The 23,475-nt window shown below is 50.3% G+C and overlaps 1 protein-coding gene across 1 annotated transcript; it reads right to left on the reverse strand.

Moving 5' to 3' along the window:
* Window positions 1-6,607: 6,607 nt before the first annotated feature.
* SOX12 (SRY-box transcription factor 12) lies at window positions 6,608-9,929 on the reverse strand. The gene has a single exon (XM_023626286.2). It carries the CDS (start codon window positions 9,467-9,469, stop codon window positions 8,519-8,521), a length of 951 nt encoding a protein of 316 aa, XP_023482054.1. The 5' UTR covers window positions 9,470-9,929; the 3' UTR covers window positions 6,608-8,518.
* Window positions 9,930-23,475: the final 13,546 nt, after the last annotated feature.

The following is a 23,475-nucleotide window of genomic DNA, read 5'->3' on the forward strand; positions in this document are numbered from 1 at the left end:
GGTGTGGCTTTACCACCTACCATTCCTGATGGCCGCCATTAAATGAAGAGAGCTCTTGGAGGTAAGAATGCGAAGAAAGCAAGCAAACCTAAGGACTGTGTGTTGAAACATATTGTGCATATGGTTTTAGTGCACAAACTGGAGTCAAATGGCTAAGAACTCTGTTTTTGAGAGAACTGTTCTGACAAAGAAATCACAAGCCTGTGATAAAAAAAAAACCATGACTGAAGCTGAAAATGATCCTAGGAACCTTCACCCATTAGCATGGCTACTATCAAAAAAATCAAAGCAAAAACTGAAAATAAGTGCTGGCAAGGGTGTGGAGAAATTGGAACCGTTGTGCAGTGTTGATGAGAATGTAAAATGGTGTAGCTGCTGTGGAAAACAGTACGGCAATTCCTTGAAAAATTAAAAATAGAATTACTTTATGATCCAGTAATTCCACTTCCGGGTATATACTTAGGAGGATTGAAAGCAGGGTCTCTTGAAGAGGTATTTGCACACCCATGTTCATAGCAGCATTATTCACAACAGCCCAGAAGGTGGAAACAACCCAAGTGTCCATTGGTGGATGAATGGATAAACAAAATATGGTATATACATCCAGTGGAATATTATTCAGCCTTAAAAAGGAAGGACATTCTGACACATGCTACAACATGGATGAACCTGCAAGACATTAAGTTAAGTGAAGCAGGCCAGTGACAAGCAGACAAATACTGTATGATTCCACCTATATGAGGTACCTAGAGTAGTCAAATTCAGAGGCAGAGTAGAATGGTGCCTGCCAGGGGCTGGTAGGTAGAGACTGACGAGTTATTGGTTTAATGGGTAGAGAGTTTCGGTTCTGCAAGATGAAAAGAGTTCTGGAGATGGATGGTAGTGGTGTTTACAAAATAATGTGACTACTTAATGCCACTGGGCTGTACAAATAAAAATGGTTAAGACGGTAAATTTGATTTTATGCATAGGTTACCACAGTTAAAAAACAAAATAGATCCTAGGATCCCCAACAGTTTATAGGCAGCAAGTGGACTGAAAAATCTGTGTACCTCCCAGGATCATGAGGCAGCCCTGGGCCTTGTTGCCTTCCAGTCCGATCCTTGCTCCCTGCTCTGCGGGGCCAACCCCTGGAGGCCACGGTTCCCAGCCTCCCTTGTCAGCAGGCCTCTGGACAGGAGGCTGTGGGAGAAGGGGAGAAGCCATGGTTTTTCTGCCCTTCCTCCTCCAGCTCCCCTAGCTTATACTGACTTTACAACCACCTGATTAAGAGAACAGCCCCTCCTCACACATTATCCCCTTTACCACGTGACTGTATTATGTTTATTTATCTGTCTATTGACTGTGTGTTTCCATCCAGTAAAACATAAGCTCCGTGAAGGTGGTAACTATCTGTCTTGCTCATTGATGAATTCCCCATCCTGAAGACAGTGCCTGGCACAGAGCAGGCACTCAGTAAAGATTTGTTGAAAGAGTGAATATATTTAGCAGTTGAATCAAACACACAAGAGAAAAAGGAAAGCCCTAAGGAGCTTCTGTCAAGTATTTATAATCTGCAGTCAAAGCCAGAGAGGTCAGGTCAATTCTTTAAGTCACACAGCAAATCTTCCACTGACCTCCAACCCAGGCCTCTTTCTGTTCTGGGTTTATATCCAGGTCTCCAAAGAGATCCTTGGCCTTAGATTTTTTTGGAGGAGAAACAGCAGAACTTGACATTCATTTAGTTAACAGGAAACCCTGAAAACAACTGGGGGTGAGGAATTGGGTTGCTAAGAAACCTCAGAGGATGGGGAAGAGGTGTGGCATCCACTGCTAGGCAACCTAGAAGAAGCTAGATGGGCAGGTATGGCTTCACGCACCTTTCTCCCTCCTATTCGTAGGCTCCTAGAATGCCAGGCTGGATATGCTCTTAAAGACTTCCAGTCCAACCACCCAACTGTACAGACGGGGAAACTGAGGCCTCAAAAGGCAGGGTAATGAGCCCAAATTTCCTCCAATGTCTCAACAAGAGCAAAGACAAATGACATTGGAGGTCATTGCCATGGGGAGTGGCCTGGCATGACTGAGGCAGAGTTTCAGGGTAGAGCTGGTAGCTGGAGTCTATAAGACAGCAAAGAAGGCAACTGCAAAAGGCACTGAGTGCCAGGCCAAGAACTTCAGACTATTCTGAGGGTCACAGGCAGCCACCAAAATGTTTTCGTTGGTGGTCAGATGTGTCAGATTTGTGTTTTCCAAAGACCCCTCGGGCTGCAGTGTGGAGACTCAGGGTAAAGTCCAAATGCCTTCAAGGCCCTTCGTGCTCCTGCCAGTCTATCCCCTCTCTCCCCAGCATCCCCTCCAGCCACAGCCAACTTCCCTCCGTGTCAGCCTCTCTTGCCAGGTCCTCCCACTTGTGGTTCCTGGTGTCTGGAAAGCCTGGCAGTTTGGAGGAACAGCAAGAAAGCCAGTGTGGCTAGAGCATGGTGAGAGAAGGAAAAAGAGGTAGGAGATGAGTCCCAGGGTGGGCTGCGGGCCAGATCACATAGGGCTTCGCAGGCCATGCTGAGGACTTTGGCTTTTAGTCTGAATGAGATGGAGGCCGTTGGAGTTACGAGCAGAGGCGGGACATGGTCTGATCTTAATCAGAGCCCTCTGGCTGCTATGTGGACAAGACCACTCTGATTGGGGCAAAGGAGAGAGCAAGGAGTCCTGGAAGGAGGTTGGTACAGGATACCAGGCAAGAAATGGTGGGGGCCGGGTCCAGGAAGGTGGCCATGGAAATGGTGAAAATTTGTAGGGGATCAGAATTGGCCACCCCAAAATATGTCTCTTTACCTTGATTATTTTTAAGGACAAAAAGACTCTGAAAGAAACTTTGACCTTCTGCCCTAACTGCCTAAAAGAATTTAAGATAGAAGGCCTGTTCCAGGAAGGAGCTAATATCATAAGATAACTGTAGTGTAATGTGAAATGTGTCTCTCAGGTCACATTGGTTATAGTTAGCCCATTTGCATTTCCATCTCCACGTGAATTGCCTTCCTCCCCTTTGCAGCCCCAAACCACTACCCCAACCTCCTCCTTTGTCTTTAGCTGAAGATGGTATTTAAGGTGGTGGCTTCAGCCATTCTGGCTGAATTCTCAGCTTTCCTGGGTTTCTCCCATGTATACACATTCTAAAGCTTTGTTTGATTTTCTCCTGTTATTCTGTCTCATGTCAATTTAATTCTTAGGCCAGCCAGAAGGACCAAGAGGGGAGAGGAATTGTTTTCTTTCCCTACAAAGTGGTAGGACACACTTTGAAGGTAGAGCCAACAGGATATAAGGGATATGAAACTACGAGAAAAAGAGGGGTCAAGGATGATCAGTGGTTGCTGACCTCCTGGTAACACAGATGTGAGGATGTGGGCTGGGGGAGCAGTCTTTGCAGGACGGTGGAAACAAGAATTCCTTTTTAGACACGCCAATTAGATATCCCCGTGGAGATGACAAGAAGGCTGCTAAACGTACCAGTCTGGCAAGGCTGCAGTGGAGACACAGACTTCAGAATCCGCAGCCACGATAAGGGGAATTCTAAGATGGCCCCCAAGATTCCCACCCACCGTGTGCATGACCAACACAAGCTCCTCCCCTCAGGGTGGGACCAGTGAGGGTGATGGATGTCACTCTTGTGATTGGGCTACATCATATGGCAAAGGTGAAGGGATTTTGCAAATATGATTAGGTTCCAAATTAGCTTTAGTTAATCAAAAGGGAGATTTTCCTGGGTGGGCCTGACCTAATCAAGTAAGCCCTTTAAAAGATAGCCTTCTCTGAGGCAAGTGACTTGAAGCCACCAAAAGACTTTCCTGCTAGCCTTGACAAAATTAGCTGCCACCCACGGGAGGGACTGCGAAGAAAGAAACTGTGAGCTGCTCTTAGGAATCAAGACTGGCACCAGCTGACAGCAAGGAAGAAAACAGGGACCCAGTCCTTTAACCACAGGGAAGTGACTTCTGCCCACCACCGCATGAACGTGCAAGAGGACGCTGAGCTCCGGAAGGGAAGGCAGCCGCGCCCCGCCTTCCCTGCAGCCTCGTGAGATCCTGAGCAGAGACCCCGGCGAAGGCGTGCCTGGACTGCCGCCTCACGCGGGCTGTGAAATAATAAATGCATGTTGTTTCAAGCCGCTAAATTTCTGGCAATTTGTTCTGCAGAAAACAGATTATCAACACATCAGCCTATAAATGTTTCTAAAGCCTCGGAACCAAGATGTCTTAAGTAGTCCAGACCTGACGGGGGGAGTCAATGACCGCATGAATGGAGCGAGATCGGAGGACACACCTCGACCCCCACCCCCAAATGCTTCCTACTCCTTCCAGCCACTAGGTGTCCCCAGAGCCCACATAAGCGGGACTTTCCCACCTTTCACAGGGCAGGATCCATTTCCTCCAGAAATGGAAGGAACTAAAGTAACAATAAACGGTCTCTCCTCTAGTCCCATTCCCCTTCCCCCACTTTACATCCGGGGAAACTAAGGCCCGTAAAGGGGCAGAGCCTTGCCCGAGACCCCACAGCGCCCTGGCACTACGTCCGGCGAGTCATTTTACTCTCCCTGTGCCAGGCCACTGGGAAGGGCAAGCGCAGACTGACACTCTCCCCCTGTCCGGCTCTGACCAGGGTGGGGGGACTGCGAATGGGGCTGGCATCAGCAGAGGGCTCTGGAGGGGCTTGTGGGCTGAGGCTGGAGTTTCTAGGCTCCAAGGTTGCAGCTGAGGCGTTGGTGGAGAAGGGAAGAGACGACTCCTGCGGGCGGGGCATCCGAGGGCCCAGCTGCCACCGCTGGGCCCACGACCCAGATCCCTCTGTCCAGCCCCGTGCGCCCTCCTTTGCAGGCTCGGTTCTCCAAAAGCAAACGCTGAGACTGAGTTTGGGGTTCAAGATATTTATTAGGGATAAACACCTGTGAAAAGAAGAGGGAGGAAGCAGGACCGGGTACAGGAAGCCAAACTGCACGGCAGCAGGCCCGACAAGCCGCGGCCACCCTGGAGGGGCCCTGGGGAGAGGAAGGTGACCGGGCGTGCCAGCACTGCCTGTCAGTGTCTGTCCCACACTGAACTGAAGCGGCCAGGCCGTGACACCTGGCCTCACTCAGACACCGGATGCAGGCTGCCCTGGGAAGGGTGTGCCCTTGAGGGGAGTGGCTCTCTGCAGCTGAGACAGACCCTGAAAGAGCACGCAGGGGGAGGCTAGCCACGGACCAGACTTCCCACGGCCTGGGAAGTCCTTCCTTGAAGGGGGTTGCAGCGAGTCACATCTCTCTGTCTTCCACACCTTCTCAACTCTTTCTTATCAGATTTTGTTCCCCATCATGATTCCAATCAGAGGCTGAGAGGAAGCAGTCATTAATTCCTGCATCCCCTGAGACTCCCGTTTCTGCAGGCCCCCGGCCCTCCCAAATTTGCTACAGCCCTCTGTGAAAGCATCCATGGGAATCCCAGTCCCCAAATACCCTCTCTGAACCAGGTCTGCACACTCAACCTTGGTTCTCACTGGGGAAACAGGCTTTGTCCAATCTTAGGAATTCACTGGATTTGGGAGAGGAAGATAGGGGGACGGTGTCAGGGGGACAAAAGATTTTGAAAAGCCTTGGTCTCCGCTTCCTTGCTAAGAATCTCAAGGACAGGCATTGTGGCCTCTGTTGCTCTTTTTTAGTCATTCAATAAACCTACACTGCAGGCCAATTATGTGCCACACACTGGGACGAACCCCACCACTCCAGGCTCGGAGCTAACAGCCTACTGACATGTGCAGATTCAAAGAGAGAGGCAGAGGGAGCACCCTGACGTAACATTTCACGAGGAGACAGAACCCATTTGGGGCCTTGTCTCTGACCGTAGCTGCTTGCAGGCCTTCCTACAAGTTGCTTCACCACCCTGACCCTCAGTTTCCTCCTCTGGACAATGGAGTAATACAATGTATGGAGCACCATGTTAAATGCTTCACACCTTAACCTTCATTTCACCCCGTGAAGCAGGTACTATGATCATCTCCATGTTACACATATGGAAAGAAGAGTCAGGGGGAAGTTAACTTGTTCAAGGTCCCACAGGTGCCCAGTGGTGGAGCAGGACTTTGAGCCTAGACAGTGTGGCTCAACCCTGCTTTTTAATCCTTATTAAGGGCAGGGTCAGACTGGCCCCCCTGGACCAGGTATGCCTGCACACTCAGTCCACAGGATTCAAAAGTATTTGAGTCAGCTTTCATTTTGAAACTGAGATGTTCATAGAAACATCCAGATCTCCACCTTCTCTTGAAAAATCTAGCCACCTGGCTACCGTGGGCTGCATTCCCACTGGGTCACAACCGGCAGGAGGTGAGCAGATGCCCCCTTTGAGGTGGGTCACAAAGCCAGTGTCCACCCAGACTCATTCATTCATGTCACCTGCCTGGCCCCCGTGGGGATGAATCTGCCATCCTTAATGAAGACCAGGGAGTCCTGAGACAGGCCTGGAGGGGCCAGGTGCCTCGCCCTGGGACCCCCAGCTCTTTCTGCAACGTGCTAAATCACATGGACTAGAATCTGGCAAACTGTTTGGAGAGGGGCGAGAAAAGGCACAGACATGTAGACATGTAGAACCACAGGGCGAGGTCGGGGCAAATACACTTTATTCAGTCCTGGCATCAGACTGGCAGAAGTCCTGCTGTGGGTGCCAGTGCCCCAGATTGGAGGGGCCCCTCCCCTCAGCTACGAGACTAGTTCTCCAAGACCACAGACAGTGACATCTCTTCACTCACATGACGTTTTCTGGGTTTTTTCATTGTCTTTTTTTGTTGACGTTTTTCTTAAAAAAAAAAAAAAGAGAGAGAGAGAGAGAGAAAGAGACAGAGAGAGAGAGAGAGAGAGAAAGAGCGCAAGAAAGGCCCAGAGCCGGAGCACCAAGCTTAAAGGAGGCAGCTGGTGGCTTTGTCAGCGACGGGAACGCGTGGGGCAGAGACCTACAGAGACCCTGGGCAGGGGTCCCGGAGGACTCTGGGACCGTTTGTTCCTGAGATTTGTGTGTGTGAATGAGAGTGTGTGCACACCCGGGAGGGTGAACACACGCCGGTGAGATACAGGTAGTGAGGGCAATGGGGGCGTGGGGAGGCCGGAGGGGCGGGGCTTGAGCGAGGAGCAGAGAAAGACGGGTAACAGCATCAGGGGCGGGGTCTCTGGGGGCACCCCCACCTGGGCACAACTTCCTCTTACAGCAGCGCTATCCCTATTTTTCAAATGGAAAAACTGAGGCAAAAACGGCTCACCTCCACTCCTCTGAGCCTCCCCTCAGTCTCACGCAAGCTGTTTAAAAGTGGGGGTCTTCTTGCCACCCCATCTGCCATCGTGCCTCAATTTCAACCCCTCGTACCAACGTGCCTCAGTTTCTCCCAGTGAATACTCTGTGGGCACCGAGGGTGGACTTGAGCGACAGAAACGGGTGTCGGCTTAGGGAGGAGCCCCGGCTGGGAGTGTGCCCTGAGGTGGGCAGTTCTGAGGGTGAGGGGGAAGGAAGGGAGCAGAGGGCCCCTGTCCCCTAACAGACTGGGAGGAGTCTCGTTTGAGTTTTCTTGAGCAGCCCCTTCTTCTCGTGGTGGATTTCCAGAGAAAGACCCTACCCCTAATTCCCAGGTGGGGAAAAAAAGGGGAGTTTTCTGGTGACCAGGATAGGCTGTAGAGGCAGTCAAGCAGTCGGTGTCGGGGGTATACACGTGGGGCTGGGCGACTCCGTTAGGGAAAAGGGGCTCTGCCACTTGGGAGAGTTCCAAGCTCCAAATCCTCCCTTCCGGGCCAGCTAGTCTCTTTCCCCCCATTCCGAGCGCTCCTCCCATTAAGGCAGCGACGCCCCGTCGGGTTGAAAGGAAGCCGCGGCTCCGGGATCAAAAGATTTCTCTGGATCGCTCTATACCCGCCCCCTTCTCCCCGGAGCGGGTGACAGCCGCTTGCGGTCCGACAGGGGCCAGCCCCCTCCTCCCAAGAAGCAGTAAGCATGCGCGAGAAGGGGGCGGGCCCCAGCGCCCCGAGAGTGAGGAGCGCACCCCTCCCCCTGCCTGGGAGGGGAGGGGCATGGGAGGAGCGCTCGGGGCCGCCCAGCCGCAGCGCCCCCCTGAACAGGAGGAGAAGGGAGGCGGGCGAGGCGAAGGCGGAGGGATTCGGGAGCGAGGGCAGGGGCGTGTCCTCCGGCCACTAGGGGGGCGGGGGGGGGGCGTGTGCAAAGTGGGGGAGGGGCATAGGTCTGTAGGAGAGGACGGGAGCTGTATCAGAGGGGGGCTGGCTGCTGGTGGCTGTGCGGGAGGGGGCAAGACGGGGAGGGGCTTGGATGTCAGGGAAGGAATGGAGGTTGGGCTGCCTTGGGGTGTGTCTGCGGGGGAGGGGCATGTCTGGATTTGAAGGGGGATGGGCACGTCTAGGAGGGGGGAGGCTGAGCGGGAGATGGGGTGCCAGCCTCGGCCTCCGAGGGGCCCCAATACCTGATTCCTGTATGTAAACAGCTGGTTTGGGGGCGTGCGCGCCCCGCTGACGGTGGGCTCAGTAGGTGAAAACCAGGTCGGCGATGCTAGACGGGCGCCAGTCCCCCGCGATCATCTCGGTAACCTCGGGGGTGCAGTAGTCCGGGAACTCGAAGTGCGACGTGCCCGAGGGGGGCGGCAGGTCCGGGTCGCGGTCCAGGGCGCTGCAGTCCAGGCCGGCGGGGCCGGGGGGCAGTCTGGACAGAAAGCCCAGCGGCTCCTCCCCCGACGCCACCGTCTCCTCTTCGCCTTCATCCGCCGCCGCCACCTCCTCCTCCTCTTCCTCCGGCTCTTCGTCCTCCGACGGAGTCGGGGAGGCGGCGCTGACAGCCGCCCCCTCCCCCGACGGCCCCTGGGCGCGCTCCGCTGGTCCCCGGGCGGCCCGCCCCGCCGGGACCATCCTCCACAGCTCCCGCCCGGGGGTCTCGACCAGGCGCACTTCCAGCAGCTCCTCGTCGTCGTCCTCGTCGTCGTCCTCGGGCGCCGCCGCGCTGCCCCCCAGAGGCCCTCCCGCTGCTCGGCGGCCCCCGCGGCCAGGCAGCTGCGGCCCGGGCTTCAGCCGGCTGCCACCACTGCCGCCGCCGCCGCCGGGGGGGCGGGGCCGCGCCTTGGCGGGCGCCCCCTTGCTCTTTTTGCGCGGCCGGTACTTGTAGTCCGGGTAATCCGCCATGTGCTTGAGGCGCAGCCGCTCCGCCTCCCGCACGAAAGGGATCTTCTCCGAGTCCTGCAGCAGCTGCCAGCGGCGGCCCAGGCGCTTGGAGATCTCGGCGTTGTGCATGTCGGGCCACTGGTCCATGATCTTCCGCCGTTCGTGCTGCGACCACACCATGAATGCGTTCATCGGTCTCTTAATGTGGCCGCTCGGGGTCTTGCACCAGCCGGGCTCCCGCGCCCCCTCCTCGGCCGGCCCGGGCCCCGGGGGCGGCGGCCCGCCGTCCCGCTTGGCCCTCGCGCCCCGCTGCTGCACCATCGCGCCTGGGCCCGGGGCCGCTAGACGCCGCCGGGGGCCGTCCGCATCCTCCGCGGCTGGAGGTGGGGGAGGAGGCAGCAGCGACAGAGGGGCGGCCCCGCCCCGCAGCTCGGCCCGGCCCCCGCGAGCTGGGGAGCGAGGAGCTGGGCGCTCGGGCCCAACGGACGGCGGGGGGAGAAGGTCAGCGGCGCGGTCTCAAGCGGGCTCAGCGCGCCCCCGCCGCCTCCGGCAAGTTGCGCCCCGCTGCACTCCACACATTGTTTTGCGGGGGCGGAGGAATCGCACCCCCGGGCCCCCGCGGGCTCTCCTTGCAGCCTCCTGCTCCGCCGCGGCCCGCGCGCGCCGCTCCCCGCCCCGCCGCCTTCCAGTGTCTTTCTCCCCGCGCGGCCCCGCCGGCGCGCGCGCCACCCCTCCCCCTCGCCGTCTGCGGGCCGCTGCGGCGCGCGCGGGGCCGCCCCGTGTAAACACCGAGGTGCCCGCTTGGGCTGCGGCCGGGCCACGCCTCGCGCTCGGGCGGCGCGTCACCCGTTGCTGGGCAGAGAACCTGGTATTTGCATCTCCCAATCGCTGGCTGCCGGAGCGGGGCGGGGCTCGGGCTGCGGGGCTGGGCGGTCTCGCGGCTGGGATTGGGGGTGTAGGATGAAGTCGGTTTCTTTTCTTAGGCTGGGGACTGGAGGGAGGATGGGGGGACGCCGAACGTGCTTCCCATCTGGCTCCGAAGGCTTGTCCCCGCCCCGCGTTGCCTTTGAAATTTTAGCTTATTCAGTGACACCTGCCGCCAGGTTGGACCTCCGCCCTCTCCTCTTTCCGGGGCGTCTTTTTGGACTGTCTCAGAACAGAACAGGACGGGGGCCCAGTCTCAGGAAAGCTCCTTAAGGGGACAGACTCATCGTGTCATGGATGTAGCCCCTGCCTAGTACACAGAGGGTCCAGCAACAGAAAGGCTCAACAAATGCTTTTGGACCGCGAGAACAAATCCCTTTCATATTTTTTATCTCGTTTGAGGCGTCACAAGAGTCCTGAGAAAGAAGAGAATATGACGCGCACTGTCCAGATACGAGGACATGCAGACTAGGGCTCGGATCCTAGGCTGGCGGTCCCAGCTCTCCTCCCTGCTCAGCGCACGCAGGGGCTCGGGCACCTCGCCTTCCAGCCAAGGGTCCAGAGTAGGGAGGATTTGCCGCTGTTCACAGTCCTGGGGCGACGTTCGAGGATGCGTGGGCGCCTCACTTCCAGGTCCCACCCGACCCTGCGGCCAGCCGGGTGCGGGACTAGGGCGCGAGGCCCCTTCTGGGTCGGGAGAAGCGTGTGCGGGCACGGGGGTGGAGCCAGGCCGAGGGGCGTGTCCTCGACGCATGCTCGCGGCGCGTGGCGGGGAGGGGCTGCGCGCTCCCCTCTCACCACGTGTGAGCCGGCTCGGGCACCGCTGGGCGTGTGCTGCCCCTGGGGGAGGTCACCTTCACGGCGCTGTGGGCTCGGGCGATGGGGGGGGGGCGCTGAGCCTCGTCTCTCGGCATCAGGAGCTGGGAGGGGTCGGGCTTAGGGTCTCTAAAGTGGGACTCTGCTGGGATGTAGTGAGCACTGTCCCGGCTGGAGGAGGGTACGTGTCTCTGCCGGTAGACTTCACTCACCACTGTGTGGGCGGGGGCTGAGAGCCCGGCCGGAGGGTGCGCTGCGCGGGGGAAGGGCTGTGGTGCGGCTCCGCAGACGCGGGGGGCGGGGAGATGCTCTGGGTGCCCGCGAGGGAAATTGGAGCATCGCCGGCGGGAGGGGGCGACTCTTAAAGGCACAGGGTGCTGGGAAGAAGGCTCTGCTCCCGACCAAGTGGTTCCTCCCCCGACTTTGAACGCTGAGATCTTGAGATCCCAGAGTCTGAACCTTCATAATGGCACCCTGGCCGGTTCAGTGCTCGATGGAGTCAATTCCTCTATTCGTATCCCGGTGACCCCTTTTGCTTATCCTTAAAATGGGGAAATAGCAGTTTCTCCTTCATAGGGTTGTTTTATAAATTAAGTAGGATAACTGATGTACCCAAACACATCCCTGACACCTAGTAAACGCTTGCTTGATAGATATTAGTTATCTGGGACTCGGCACCAACAACATAGAGACACCAACATAATAAAAAAAATTGGCCGGGTGGGATTTAACATTTCAAAAAAGGTATCAAAATAGTGATCATGGGAAAAGTAAAAGCTTTTTTGAATTTTCTAACACTTTTACACTTTTCCCGTTTAATATTTATTTAAAATTTTTCTTTAAAATATTTTTTGCTGTGGAAGATTTGCCCTGAGCTAACATTTGTTACCAGTCTTCCTCTATTTTGTATGTGGGCCGCTGCCACAGTATGGCCACTGACGAGTGGTGTAGGTCCAAGCTGGGGAACCGAACCCTGGCCACTGAAGCCCAGTGCAGTGAACTTAACCATTAGGTCACCAGGGCTGGCCCTGTTTTATTTTAAATGACGTATGATGGGCACCACCATGTTTTCAGGGCTTGGGGCCTCTCAAAGGTCTTACTCTGGCTCTGTAGCTGCTGTTATTATTATTATTATTATCATCATTATTATTGTTGCTTCAGTGTACTGGCCTCCTTGATGTTCCTCAAACACAGAAGGCTTGGGCCCACCTCAAGACCTTTGCACACGCTGTCTTCTCTGCCTGGAAAACTCTCCCCCGCATCCCCACAGGGCTGGCCCATCTCATTTTAGCATCAGCTCTGACTGACTCTCCAGAGAGCCCTGCGCTGATCACTCTCTGCTGTTGCTCACCTGTGCCCCTGCATCTCAGGTGCACAGAATCGCTTGGCTGTGACACATTTTCATCATTGTCCATGATTGGGTCCTTTATTATGTTTCTATGCATTTATTTATACATAATAATATGTATATGTATATATTATAGGTATATGTATAATAATATATGTATACATAATATGTATATGTATATATAATAATATGTAGAATGACCAATGAAATCAGCAACCCAAGAACTAGAAGGTTGATAATAACTGACCTTCCCCTATGAACTCCTTTCTCATTCCATCTCCTGCCATCACCCGAGGTGATGTCTATCCTGAACTCCCCATACCTTCCTAAAAAAGGTAACAGCTTTATTGAGATATAACTCACATGCCATACTATTCACTCACTTAAAGATTTTATTTTTTTCCTTTTTCTCCCCAAAGCCCCCCTGGTACATAGTTGTATATTCTTCGTTGTGGGTCCTTCTAGTTGTGGCATGTGGGACGCTGCCTCAGCGTGGTTTGATGAGCAGTGCCATGTCCGAGCCCAGGATTCGAACCAACGAAACACTGGGCCGCCTGCAGTGGAGCACGCAAACTTAACCAGTCAGCCACGGGGCCAGCCCCTACTATTCACACTTTGAAAGTGCACGATTCAGTGATATCTTCACAGAGTTGGGCAACTATCACCGCAGTCGATTTTAGAATATTTTTGTCATCCCGAAAAGAAACTCTGTACTCATTAACAGTCGCTTCTCCATCTCCTCTACCTCTGCTGGAACCCCCGGCTCCAGGCAACCATTAATCTACTTTCTGTCCTGACGGATTTGCTGTGCCATTTTACATTCCTACCAGCAGGGTATGAGGGGTCCAATTTCTTCTTTCTCTTACTTTTTAAAATATGTTTTCTCAAAAATATGTTCTCTTGCCTTTAGCGTTATCATAAGGGCATCATGCTGTATGTAACATTCCATTTACTTTCTCACTCAATATAATAGTGCTGAGATTCATCTAAATTCTTGCACCTGTGTGGGGTTCATTGCTTTCACACTGTGGGAATGAACTACGCTTTTCCTGTCTGTTGTCCTGGCCATGTTTGGATAATCGCCAGGTCTTTGCTCTTATGCAGAGTGTTACTGTTAATGATCCCGGATGGGTCCCTGGTGCTCAAGTGCAGGAAGGTCCCCTGAGTATATGATGGAAAGTGTGATGGCGACATCCGGGGACAGGTGAATGCTAACTTTTACAAGGTGATGCCAAACTTCCAACCAGTATCAATTTACTTTTCCACCAGCAACGTAGAAGAAATCCTTTTTATCTGCATCTTACCCAAAGTTTGATATTGTCAGATGTCTTATTTTTTTGCCTGCATTATTCTCTTTCATCACCCTTTCTCTTTTCTTCATAGCACTTAACCACATTCTGGAATTATTTGATTTTTCACTTGTTTTTTTTGCCCATCTCCTCCCCACTAGAATGTCAGCTCCAAGAGGGCAGAGAATTTTGTCTGTTTTGTTTATTGCTCTATCCCTAGGAGAGTGCCTGGTACACAGTAGGTACTCAATTAATATTTATTGAGCGAATCAAAGTCAGTGCTCTATCATGAGTGCACTCAGATTCCTATGGGAGCCCAGAGAAAGAAGTAAAAGTTTGGAAAACACAACTCAAAACTCCAGACTGTCACTGAGATGTGGTGGTTATCAGTGCAGACTACCATGAGTCCTTTCAAATGGATGCCCCAGGGTCTAAACCTTGCAGGCCACAGGAGGTCACGGCTGGGCTCACCACTGAGCCATTCAGCCCAGACTGCAGTAGGTAGACCATGAGGTTCTTGGAGAGATGCTGACCACTGCTACCCCACCAGTCCAGGCCACCGTCATCTCTCATCTGGGCACCTGCTCAGCTTCCTTTCTGGTCTCTGTACCCACCAGGTCTCCTTCCATTCTATTCTCCTCCCTAAAGCCAGAGTGATAGTATTTTCCAGTCACACATTTGACTGTGTCTTTTCCCTTCCTAAAACGCTTTAGTGATTTCTCCATTACTCTAAGATAAACACCAGGCTTTCACTGGCCGACGAGGCCAAGCTTGGTCTGACCCCTGCTCATGGATCTGACCGCCTCTCCTGCTTCCTCTGTCTTGAGCCAGTTTCCAGCCACACCAGCCTCTTTTAGTTTGTGGGATGAGCCGGGCTGCCTCCGCACACAGGGTGTGAAGTCCGTTGCCTTGCCCCTTCCAACACTCCCACCTCTGTCTGCCTCCTTATAGCTCTTTTTTAGTGCACCTGTGGCCTACCCAGCTCATTTGACAGTCTGAACAGATAATTTTTAAGTACCCACTTCCTCTAAATGTCAACATCATTTTCAACAACAGTCACGAAATACAGTGAATAATACTAATGATAATGGGCAGCAAAGAAATGCAGACGGTGAAAATAATCTTTTATGGAACTTTGTATATGTAATTGACAATCAAAATAAATATTACAGTACAAAAAAAGGAAAACACTATTGGATCAATACTAGTCAATTACATTAATATATGTCTTTGAAAAAAAGAAAAGAAAAAATGCATCTACATACTGATCTGTTGCAATAATGTTACATTACATTATTTACATTACAGTTTAAAAATACGTAAAACACTAAAAATAAGAATCAATTTCAATATTACATATATTATTCAAATTCAGTAAAACAACTTTACTAAATAATAATAATATAATATAATAATACCATTTTAACGAAATAACAAAATTTGCAGTTACCACACTCTGCAATTTGCTCTCCATTTCGCTGTTTTAAATTTTAAATACAAAAGCTTTAAGTGGTCACCCAGAATGACAGAATTGAAGCAACTCAAGTTCTGGTTCTTCAGCTTCATAATCACTGTGCTGTCATTGTTTGTTTTGAAACTATTGTTTAAACACAGACATATGTTGTACCACAGGGGCTAGAGACACAAGTGGTCAGGAAGCGAGCTGGAACAATTCCGGACTGTTGGGACCTTATTCTCCAAACTCGCGCGTGGAGCTGTGCCTCACTCGGCGTGCGTTACGGGCTGACTATAACGGGGAGTGCTCTGAATGAACTTCCTTGTAGAATATGTTTCTGAGTGGCTAAGGAATTAAAATATGCTATTCGCAGCTCACAAATATATTAAGACTCAAGTCAGACCAACAGCTTGATCTTCGCCGAGGAGCGAAGATCACTGATGCGGTTTGGAATTGTGGGCATGTGGCGATAATAAAATGAAGACCGGCTTTTAATCAGTTTTGTTATTGTTTTTAAATTCTCTGCAGACAACACACCCTGTCACTGCCTGCACGGCCCCGCTTGGTACACAGTGGCAGAGCAGAAGCTCCGTGAGATCAGAGGACCCACCTGACTTCTACTCTCCCTGTTGTATCCACAGCACCTAGCAGAGCTTGGCACTCTGTAGAGTCGCAGTGTCTGTCCAGGGAAGAGAGGAAAGAGCCAATTCAGGAGTGGGTGTGGCTGTCCCAAACACTAAGTGTAACTCCACCCTCCCCAACTGTGTCTAGCTCCAAAGCCTCTGTGTGTGCACTGGCCTGGTCCTCAGAGACATTCATAATGGAGAGAACAGTAAGAACAAGATATTTCATTTTTTGATTCATCTAAACTTCTCCTCCTTAAAAAATTCAGAGATTATGACTCTCTGTGTGTGTATGTGTGTGCACATTATAGGGCTCTTTAACTGAATAAGGATAGAACTCACATGTGGCCACTGAGCACTTACATATGGCTAGTGCAAATTGAAATGTGCTGTTTTGTAAAAAATACACACCAGGGGCCGGCCTGGTGGCACAGCGGTTAAGTGCGCACGTTCTGCTCCGGCAGCCTGGTGTTCGCCGGTTTGGATCTGGGGTGCAGACATGGCACTGCTCGGCAAGCCATGCTGTGGTAGGCATCCCACATACAAAGTAGAGGAAGATGGGCATGGATGTTAGCTCAGGGCCAGTCTTCCTCAGCAAAAAGAGGAGGATTGGCAGCAGATGTTAGCTCAGGGCTAATCTTCTTCTTCAAAAAAAAAATACACACCAGTTTTCAAAGGCTTAGCATAAAAAATGAAAATATCACATTAATATTGTTTTCTATTGATTATATGTTGATATTATAATATTTGGACATATTGAGTTAAAGAAAATATGTTAAAATTAATTTCATTTGTTTCTTTTCTATTTTAACCTTTTTAAATGTGGCTTCTAGAAAATTTAAAATTACACTATGGCTTGCATTATATTTCTAATAGATAGTACTAATATAGAAGATAGAGGTTTTTCTTGTCTTTACCTGGCAAAGTAAAAAGTTGGCAATCTTTTGCCGGTCCCCAAATTTTAAAAAGTGTTCTTTTTTTAGGGGAGGGAGGATTATTATTTTTTTTAACTCTCTATGAAATCCCAATGTCTTAAGCACCTTGAGGGAATGCTGGGTTGCCAATCCATGAGATGTAGTTTGAGACTCAGAAGGACAAGGCAGAGAGGAGAGAGCAGCACTGGGGACATGTTCACGGGGAGAAGAGGACTGCGTCAGAATCATTTTAGCAGCACCAGCAGCACTGATGGAATTGGGGGGTAATCAGATTGGGAGAAGGAAGGGTAAGTGACTAGATGGGGGAGGGGATTTAATCTGGATAGTGGGTCCCATCTGGTGTCTCTGAAATCACACCCCATTGGTACATCTCCATGTCTCCTGGAGTATAATCCTTATCCCCACAACCTGACTCTGAAATTCATTAGACTTTTTCCTTGGGGATGACCGTATAATTTATCCTGAAAGGTGACACTATTAGTAATTATGCTGGAACAACGGAAATAAACTGAGACTGCCTGGATAAACTGGGAAGTAAGTCATCCTCATCTTATTGGCTAAATCTCGGGGACTCCCACAGATGACTCAGAAGCCAATTATGGAAATACTGGGGCTTTAAGCAATCAAAGCCCCCAGGATTTGAAGGAAACTTTGTTTAATGTTCTGAGTCTTTAGGGAGTAACTTCAGCTCATTTGCCTCAGTTTCTTCATCTGAAAAATGGGAGTAGACATGGGCCATGGTAAAAGTTCAATGAGTGGTAGCTATAACAAGAGCAACAACAAAAATACCCTATTGTGTGTCTTCTCTTTTTAAAAAAAAAAAAAAGAAAAAAAGGCAAAACTACAGAGACAGTGAGAGGCTGAGGTTGGGGGAAGAGAGGCGTGAACAGGTGAAGCACAGGGACTTTTTAGGTGAAACTCTTCTGTATGATCCTGTAACGGTGGATACAGGACAGTATGCATTTGTCAAAAACCACAGAACTGTACACCACAGCATGACAATGAAAAAAAAATCATTTAGGACATCTGGAGAATCCCAAGATGGAATGCAGAATGTGAGGGAACAAACTGTAATGTGAATGCGTGAAACAACCTCAGTGAAAGGGGTGAAGGGAAGGGTGCTGACTTAAGGAACTTTAGACGTGAGTGGAGTCTGTAAAACTAAAAGGAGAAGAAAGTGCACAGAAGTACTGACTAGTTGATAAGTTACCACGGGGGCTGTGGGTTCACAGCGCTGGTACTGCTATACGTGTATACCGGAATTGAACAGGTAAGTGAACGCATGGTGGAGGCCAGGTTTCTCCCTGTCGGAATGGGAATTTACCGATAAACAAAGGGGGGAGGCTAGAATGATTCATGTGCTTATGGATTAGAGATGGAAATATAAATATGAACTCAAGTTTAGCTTAATATATACACAGATGCTTACATACAGAAATGTTGTCATCTTTCAAGGGGTGAATTTATAGGTTTGTGTTTATACACAGGTTAGTATACATAGACACATATATTTCGTTGTTCTGTTGGTTGAGAAGGCTTAAAAGAAATGACAAGCCAGTAGCAATGAGCACACTTAATGCCCAGATCTTGGTTTCTAATACCGTTCTCCAATAGGAGGAATCAGGGCTTTTGTGAAACAGCTGATGCTAGGACTGGGGCAGGAAATATACAAGATGAGCCTGGGGCATCAAATGGTGCTGGAAAGTAAGAAAGTGCTCAAGAACAAGAACGAAAAGAAAAGACACAGAAAGAGGGGGTATGTCAAGGGGACACAGGAGCCAACTAAAAGAGACATGAGCTAAATGCAATGTGGCATCCTGGATGGGATCCTCGGATAGAAAAAGGACATTAGGTAAAAACTAAGGAAATCTGAATAAATTGTGAACTTTAGTTAATAATAATGTATCAACATTGATTTCTTTCTTTTTTTTTAAAGATTTTTTTTATTTTTCCTTTTTCTCACCAAAGCCCCCTGGTACATAGTCGTGTATTTTTAGTTGTGGGTCCTTCTAGTTGTGGCGTGTGGGATGCCTCCTCAGTATGGCTTGATGAGCGGTGCCATGTCTGTGCCCAGGATCCAAACCGGTGAAACCCTGGGCCACTGAATCGGAGCGCACCGACTTAACCACTCGGCCACAGGGCTGGCCCCGACACTGGTTTCTTAATTGTAATAAATGTACCATATTAATGTAAAGTCATAATAATAGAGGAAACAGGGTAGGTGGGGGATATAGGAACTTTTTATTATCTTTGCAATTTTTCTGTAAATCTAAAACTGTTCTAAAAAATAAGTTTATTTTTTTTAAATGGCACAAGATTTTAAAAATACATTTAGTTTATTTAGACTTTAGAGCGTTGAAACCATTACACAGCCTGCCTTAAAAATGGAATTTCTGGGGCCAGCCCCGTGGCTGAGTGGTTAGGTTTGAGCGCTCTGCTTCGGTGGCTCAAGGTTTTGCCAGTTCAGATCCTGGGTGCGGACATGGCACCACTCATCAGGCCATGTTGAGGCAGCGTCCCACATGCCACAACTAAAAGGACCCACAACTAAAATATACAACTACGTACTGGGGGAATTTGGAGAGAAAAAGCAATTAAAAAAAAAAAAAAGGAATTTCTGGGGCTGGCCCCATGGCCGAGTGGTGAAGTTTGTGCACTCTGCTTTGGTGGCCCAGTGTTTCACTGGTTTGGATCCTGAGTGCAGACGTAGCATCACTCCTCAAGCCATGCTGAGGTGGTGTCCCACATAGCAGAGCCAGAAGGACCTACAACTAGAATATACAACTATGTACTGGGGGGCTTTGGGGAGAAGAAGAAAAAAAAGAATATTGGCAACAGATGTTAGCTCAGGTGCCAATCTTTAAAAAAAAAAGAAGGAATTTCTTCACTGGATAAAGAGAAATATTCGTTTATCTTACAGTTTTAATATGTTTTGAATCTAGGAGTTAAATTGTCCAATGAAAGTCAGCTACCAATTACTTAGGTCAAGGTCTCATGAACTCAGCATCAAAAACAGCATCTTTAATTTGTATGTATTTGAAATACAAACAAGGAAAGATGACTAGTTCCTTGATCACTTTAAATTAAATGAAAATCCCTATAATGAAAGAAATCCACAGAGCAGATGTCAACCTCATTGCCTAAATTTTCCTTGCCTAAAATTCTTTTAGTAGAGAATGACATACATTGTTGTGTAATTGGAACCGTTTTGTTCTCCTTAAATAAAATACCAACCAAAGATTATTCAGGGTGCAACTGACAGAGGCGTTACTGCTAGTTCCTTCTAATTTGGAGAATTCCCTTTTTTGAAAAATCGAGTCCTGTTGCTACATTGAAGCCAGAGGGAGAGCAGGGTCGAAGCTCATTGGTGGGGTCGCTGGGCCGAGGGCAGGGCTCTAAGCCAAGGGACCTGCCCATTGGTGGGCTGCCCGGCAGCTGCGGGGCGGGGGCGCCTGGGATGGAGCTCGGAGCTCATTGGCTGCGCCGCCGGAGGATGGTGTAATGGACCGCCAAGGCCTGTGCAGCCGGTTTCTACGGCAACGGAGGCTTGAAAGAACCACTCAGATTTCGGCGTTCGCCCCCAACTCCCCCTTCCGGAGGGGGCAGGGCGGCCTGGATTTGAGGGCCTATGGAGGAGGCGTGGGGGCTGGGAGTTAAGGGGACAGGGCCAACCTAGCAAAGCAACATTTGAACTGGGGTCGAGGAACCTGGCCTGCGTGCTCACTGGAAAAAAATCAGCCAAACAGAAAGGCGTAAAGAAGGAAGAGAAAAATGACATATAATTCCATCCTCCCCTGACCTCTCCACTGGTAACATTTTGCATGTGAACGGACACAAAGCCTGGCACTGAGCAGGAGCTCAGTACTTAATGGGAGGGGGAAAGAAAGGAAGGGAGGCGGGAAGAGAAGGAGAGAGGGAGGGAGGATCCATGATGTGGGCAACGTGGCGTGAGACAAAGTGCCCGCCCTATTGGGCTGAAAGTCCACAGACAGACCCCTAGAGCTGACGGGGTGTGACAGCCTTGGACACAGGGGCTTGAAGGAGAGAGGGGTCGCCGGTGCACTGGCAGGAGGGAGGGAGCGGCAAACAGGATCCTGAATCTGGATGTCTGGGAGACCCCCTGGGTTTACATTGCCGCGGGCGCTGCCACTTACCAGCTGCCAGTGCTTCGGCTCTCCAGATCCCGGTGTCTTTGTGTCTGGGGAGTAATAAACAGTTCTACTTCATTGAGTTGGTGTCGGAATCGAGTTGAGATAATGCATGTCGAGTTCTTAATACAATGCCTGAAACATAGTAACCGTGCAGTCCCCGGTAGCTATTATCATAACTGAAGAAGGGGTAGGATTTGACTAGTGGAGAGAACAGAGAGGTTATCATTATGGGTGTGGGTAAGGAGGGCGGAGGGAGGAGCAGTGTGGAAATCCTACAAAAGAGACCAGTTTGGATGTCATATAGAAAATCCTGGGGGAGGATGGCCAGAGGGTAAAAAGGAAAAATAACCAGGATAGCTACTGTTTACTGAGGGCCTGGCACTCTGCCCAGCCCTAGACATGAATTGTTTTATTTCGTTTTCTCACCAGCCCTGATGAGGCAGTTGCCATTAAAGCCGTTCTTCTGGTAAGGAAACAGGCCGGGAGAGGTTATGTGGCTTGTCTTAAGCTAAGAAATGACACAACCAACAGGGACATTTGTGGGGCCCAGGACAGGAGGACAGTTGGAGGCCCATATACCATATGTCTCTAAACAGTTAGAAGTTATACATCAATCTAGTGTGTTCTATTCTCCTTGTCGTAACAACCTAGAAGGCCAGGTTCAAGTTAGAATTCCAGAACCTTTGGAGTTCTGGGCCAGAATGTGTTGACCCAAGGAGGGCTAACCCCTGTCCTGCATCCAGCTGTTGTCCGGCTACCTCCCATCCCATCAGTGAGGGACCCAGCATGCATGAGCAGACACGCCAGCCCCCCTATCCAGGCTGTCTCCTGCAAACAGCTACTTTGAGACCTAAGCCTCAGGCCTCTAGGGTGTGTCTCAGGCGGTGCTGTTTGCCCTCAGCTGGGATGGACCCAGGGAGGAGGACTGCTAAAGCTCTGTAAACAAGCTTAGGGACATTTTGGAAGGGAATTCTGAGGTCTCAGAGAATGTTTTAGAAAGAGAGGGTGCAGACTCTGGGTGGGCAGTTCCCCTTGTGCCTACAGAATCCTCCTCCTGCCCCCTGGGGAGGGGTCCTGGGGCTCAGGGCGGGGCTCCTCTTGCGGGGGCGGGAGTATTGAAGCCAGGCCTTCAGAAGCCAGCAGCCTGGGGCTCTCCCCTGTGCCTCACAATACCGGGGAGTTGCAGGCTAAGTTTCAGTAATATGCCCCAGAGAAATAGGGGAGGATGGGCCCGACCCCCAGGCTGAAGGAAACCCTTATCGGAGGTGAGAAGACTGAAGGGGTGAATTCGCTTTCTAAAGATAAATGAACAAGACTTCTTCAGTATAGAGGCAGTGACAGGTGTGCTGAGGGATACCTTGAGTACCATTAAGAAGTAGACACATGTCCTGATCTGTAACCTCAGCCGAGTAATTTCTAGATCATTCATGCAATAATATTCATTGGGCTTTTACTATGTGCCAGGCACAGTGCTAACTACTGGAGCTGCAACCGGGAGCAAAAGGTCACGCTGCCGGCCCTCTAGGAGCTCAGCAGAGGCAGACATTAATTAAATCGCGGCATAAATAAACGTATCATTGTATCTGCAGTCCGTGCTGGGAGAAGGGGAGCGTGAGAGAGAGGGTCCGCTCTGGAAGGTTAGGGAAGGCTGCGTGAGGAAGCGGCCTCAGAGCTGCGCGCCGGGGAAGGTGAGGGTTAACCCGGGTCGGCCAGGGAGGGGGAATTCCTGGAATGACTAGCAGGAGCCCGGCCAGGGTGAGGGGGTGAGGCCCAGAGGAGGCAGGGCCTGGGGGGCCCCAGGGAAGACAATGTCTTTGAAGGTCTTTAAGCTGGGGAGTAATCGGATCCAATTTCGTTTTGGGGAGGATTCTCCTGGATTGAGGGAGACCAAGCTTTGGAGCAGGAAGACGAGTGAGTCGGCTGCTCTCGAGTCTTAAACTTTCCTATCAACGTTTCCTATTTTTAAAGATAGAGGAAATGGACTCCTGTCTCTGCAGAGTCTAGGAATTTCTTTGAAGTCTTATGTTGGGTTTTACATTTATTTTTGTTATTAATGGTTTTTTTTGGCTGGAGATAATACATGAAATAGTTAAAACAAAACAAAACAAAAACACCCCAGGGATATACTGTGGAAAATAAGTTTCTTGCCATCCTAAACCCTGTATATCCAGTTCTTCTCAGAAGCTATAACAGTTACCGATTTCATTAATATTCTTCCAGAGTTATTCTATACATAAATAAGCATGTGTGTATATTTATTCCATCATTTAAAAATGTAATACATATATCAAATCATTACATTGTACACTTTAAATAGCTTACAATTTTATTTGTCAATTATACCTCAATAAAGCTGAAAAAAAATAAAATTAAAATGTAAACAGTAGCATACCATATATTGCTTTGTTCACTTTAAAATATGTCTTGGAGGGGCCGGCCCCGGGACCTCATGTCATGTTAGATTTGGCTCCACTTCGAGGCCTGGGCTCACGGGTTCAGATTCTGGGCACAGACCTACACCACTTGTCAGCCATGCTGTGGAGGCACCCCACGTACAAAATAGAGGCAGAGTGGCACAGATGTTAGCTCAGGGCTAATCTTTCTCAGCAAAAAAATAAAAAAGAAAAAATATCTTTGAGATTGTTCCATATTAGTACATACAGAACTGTTCTTTTTAACAGCTGCATAGTGTTCCACTATTTGGATGTGCCAGAGCCTGTCCAACTAGTTCTCTATGGATGGACAAGCAGGTTGTTTCCAGCCCTTGGTACCCCAGGTAATGCTT

Source organism: Equus caballus, chromosome 22 (genome assembly GCF_041296265.1).
Source record: "Equus caballus isolate H_3958 breed thoroughbred chromosome 22, TB-T2T, whole genome shotgun sequence".
Taxonomy (NCBI): Eukaryota; Metazoa; Chordata; class Mammalia; order Perissodactyla; family Equidae; genus Equus; species Equus caballus.

Bases quoted from the DNA above. Each gene is read 5' to 3' on its own strand.
- SOX12 (XM_023626286.2), bottom strand. From the start codon at position 9,469: ATGGTGCAGCAGCGGGGCGCGAGGGCCAAGCGGGACGGCGGGCCGCCG.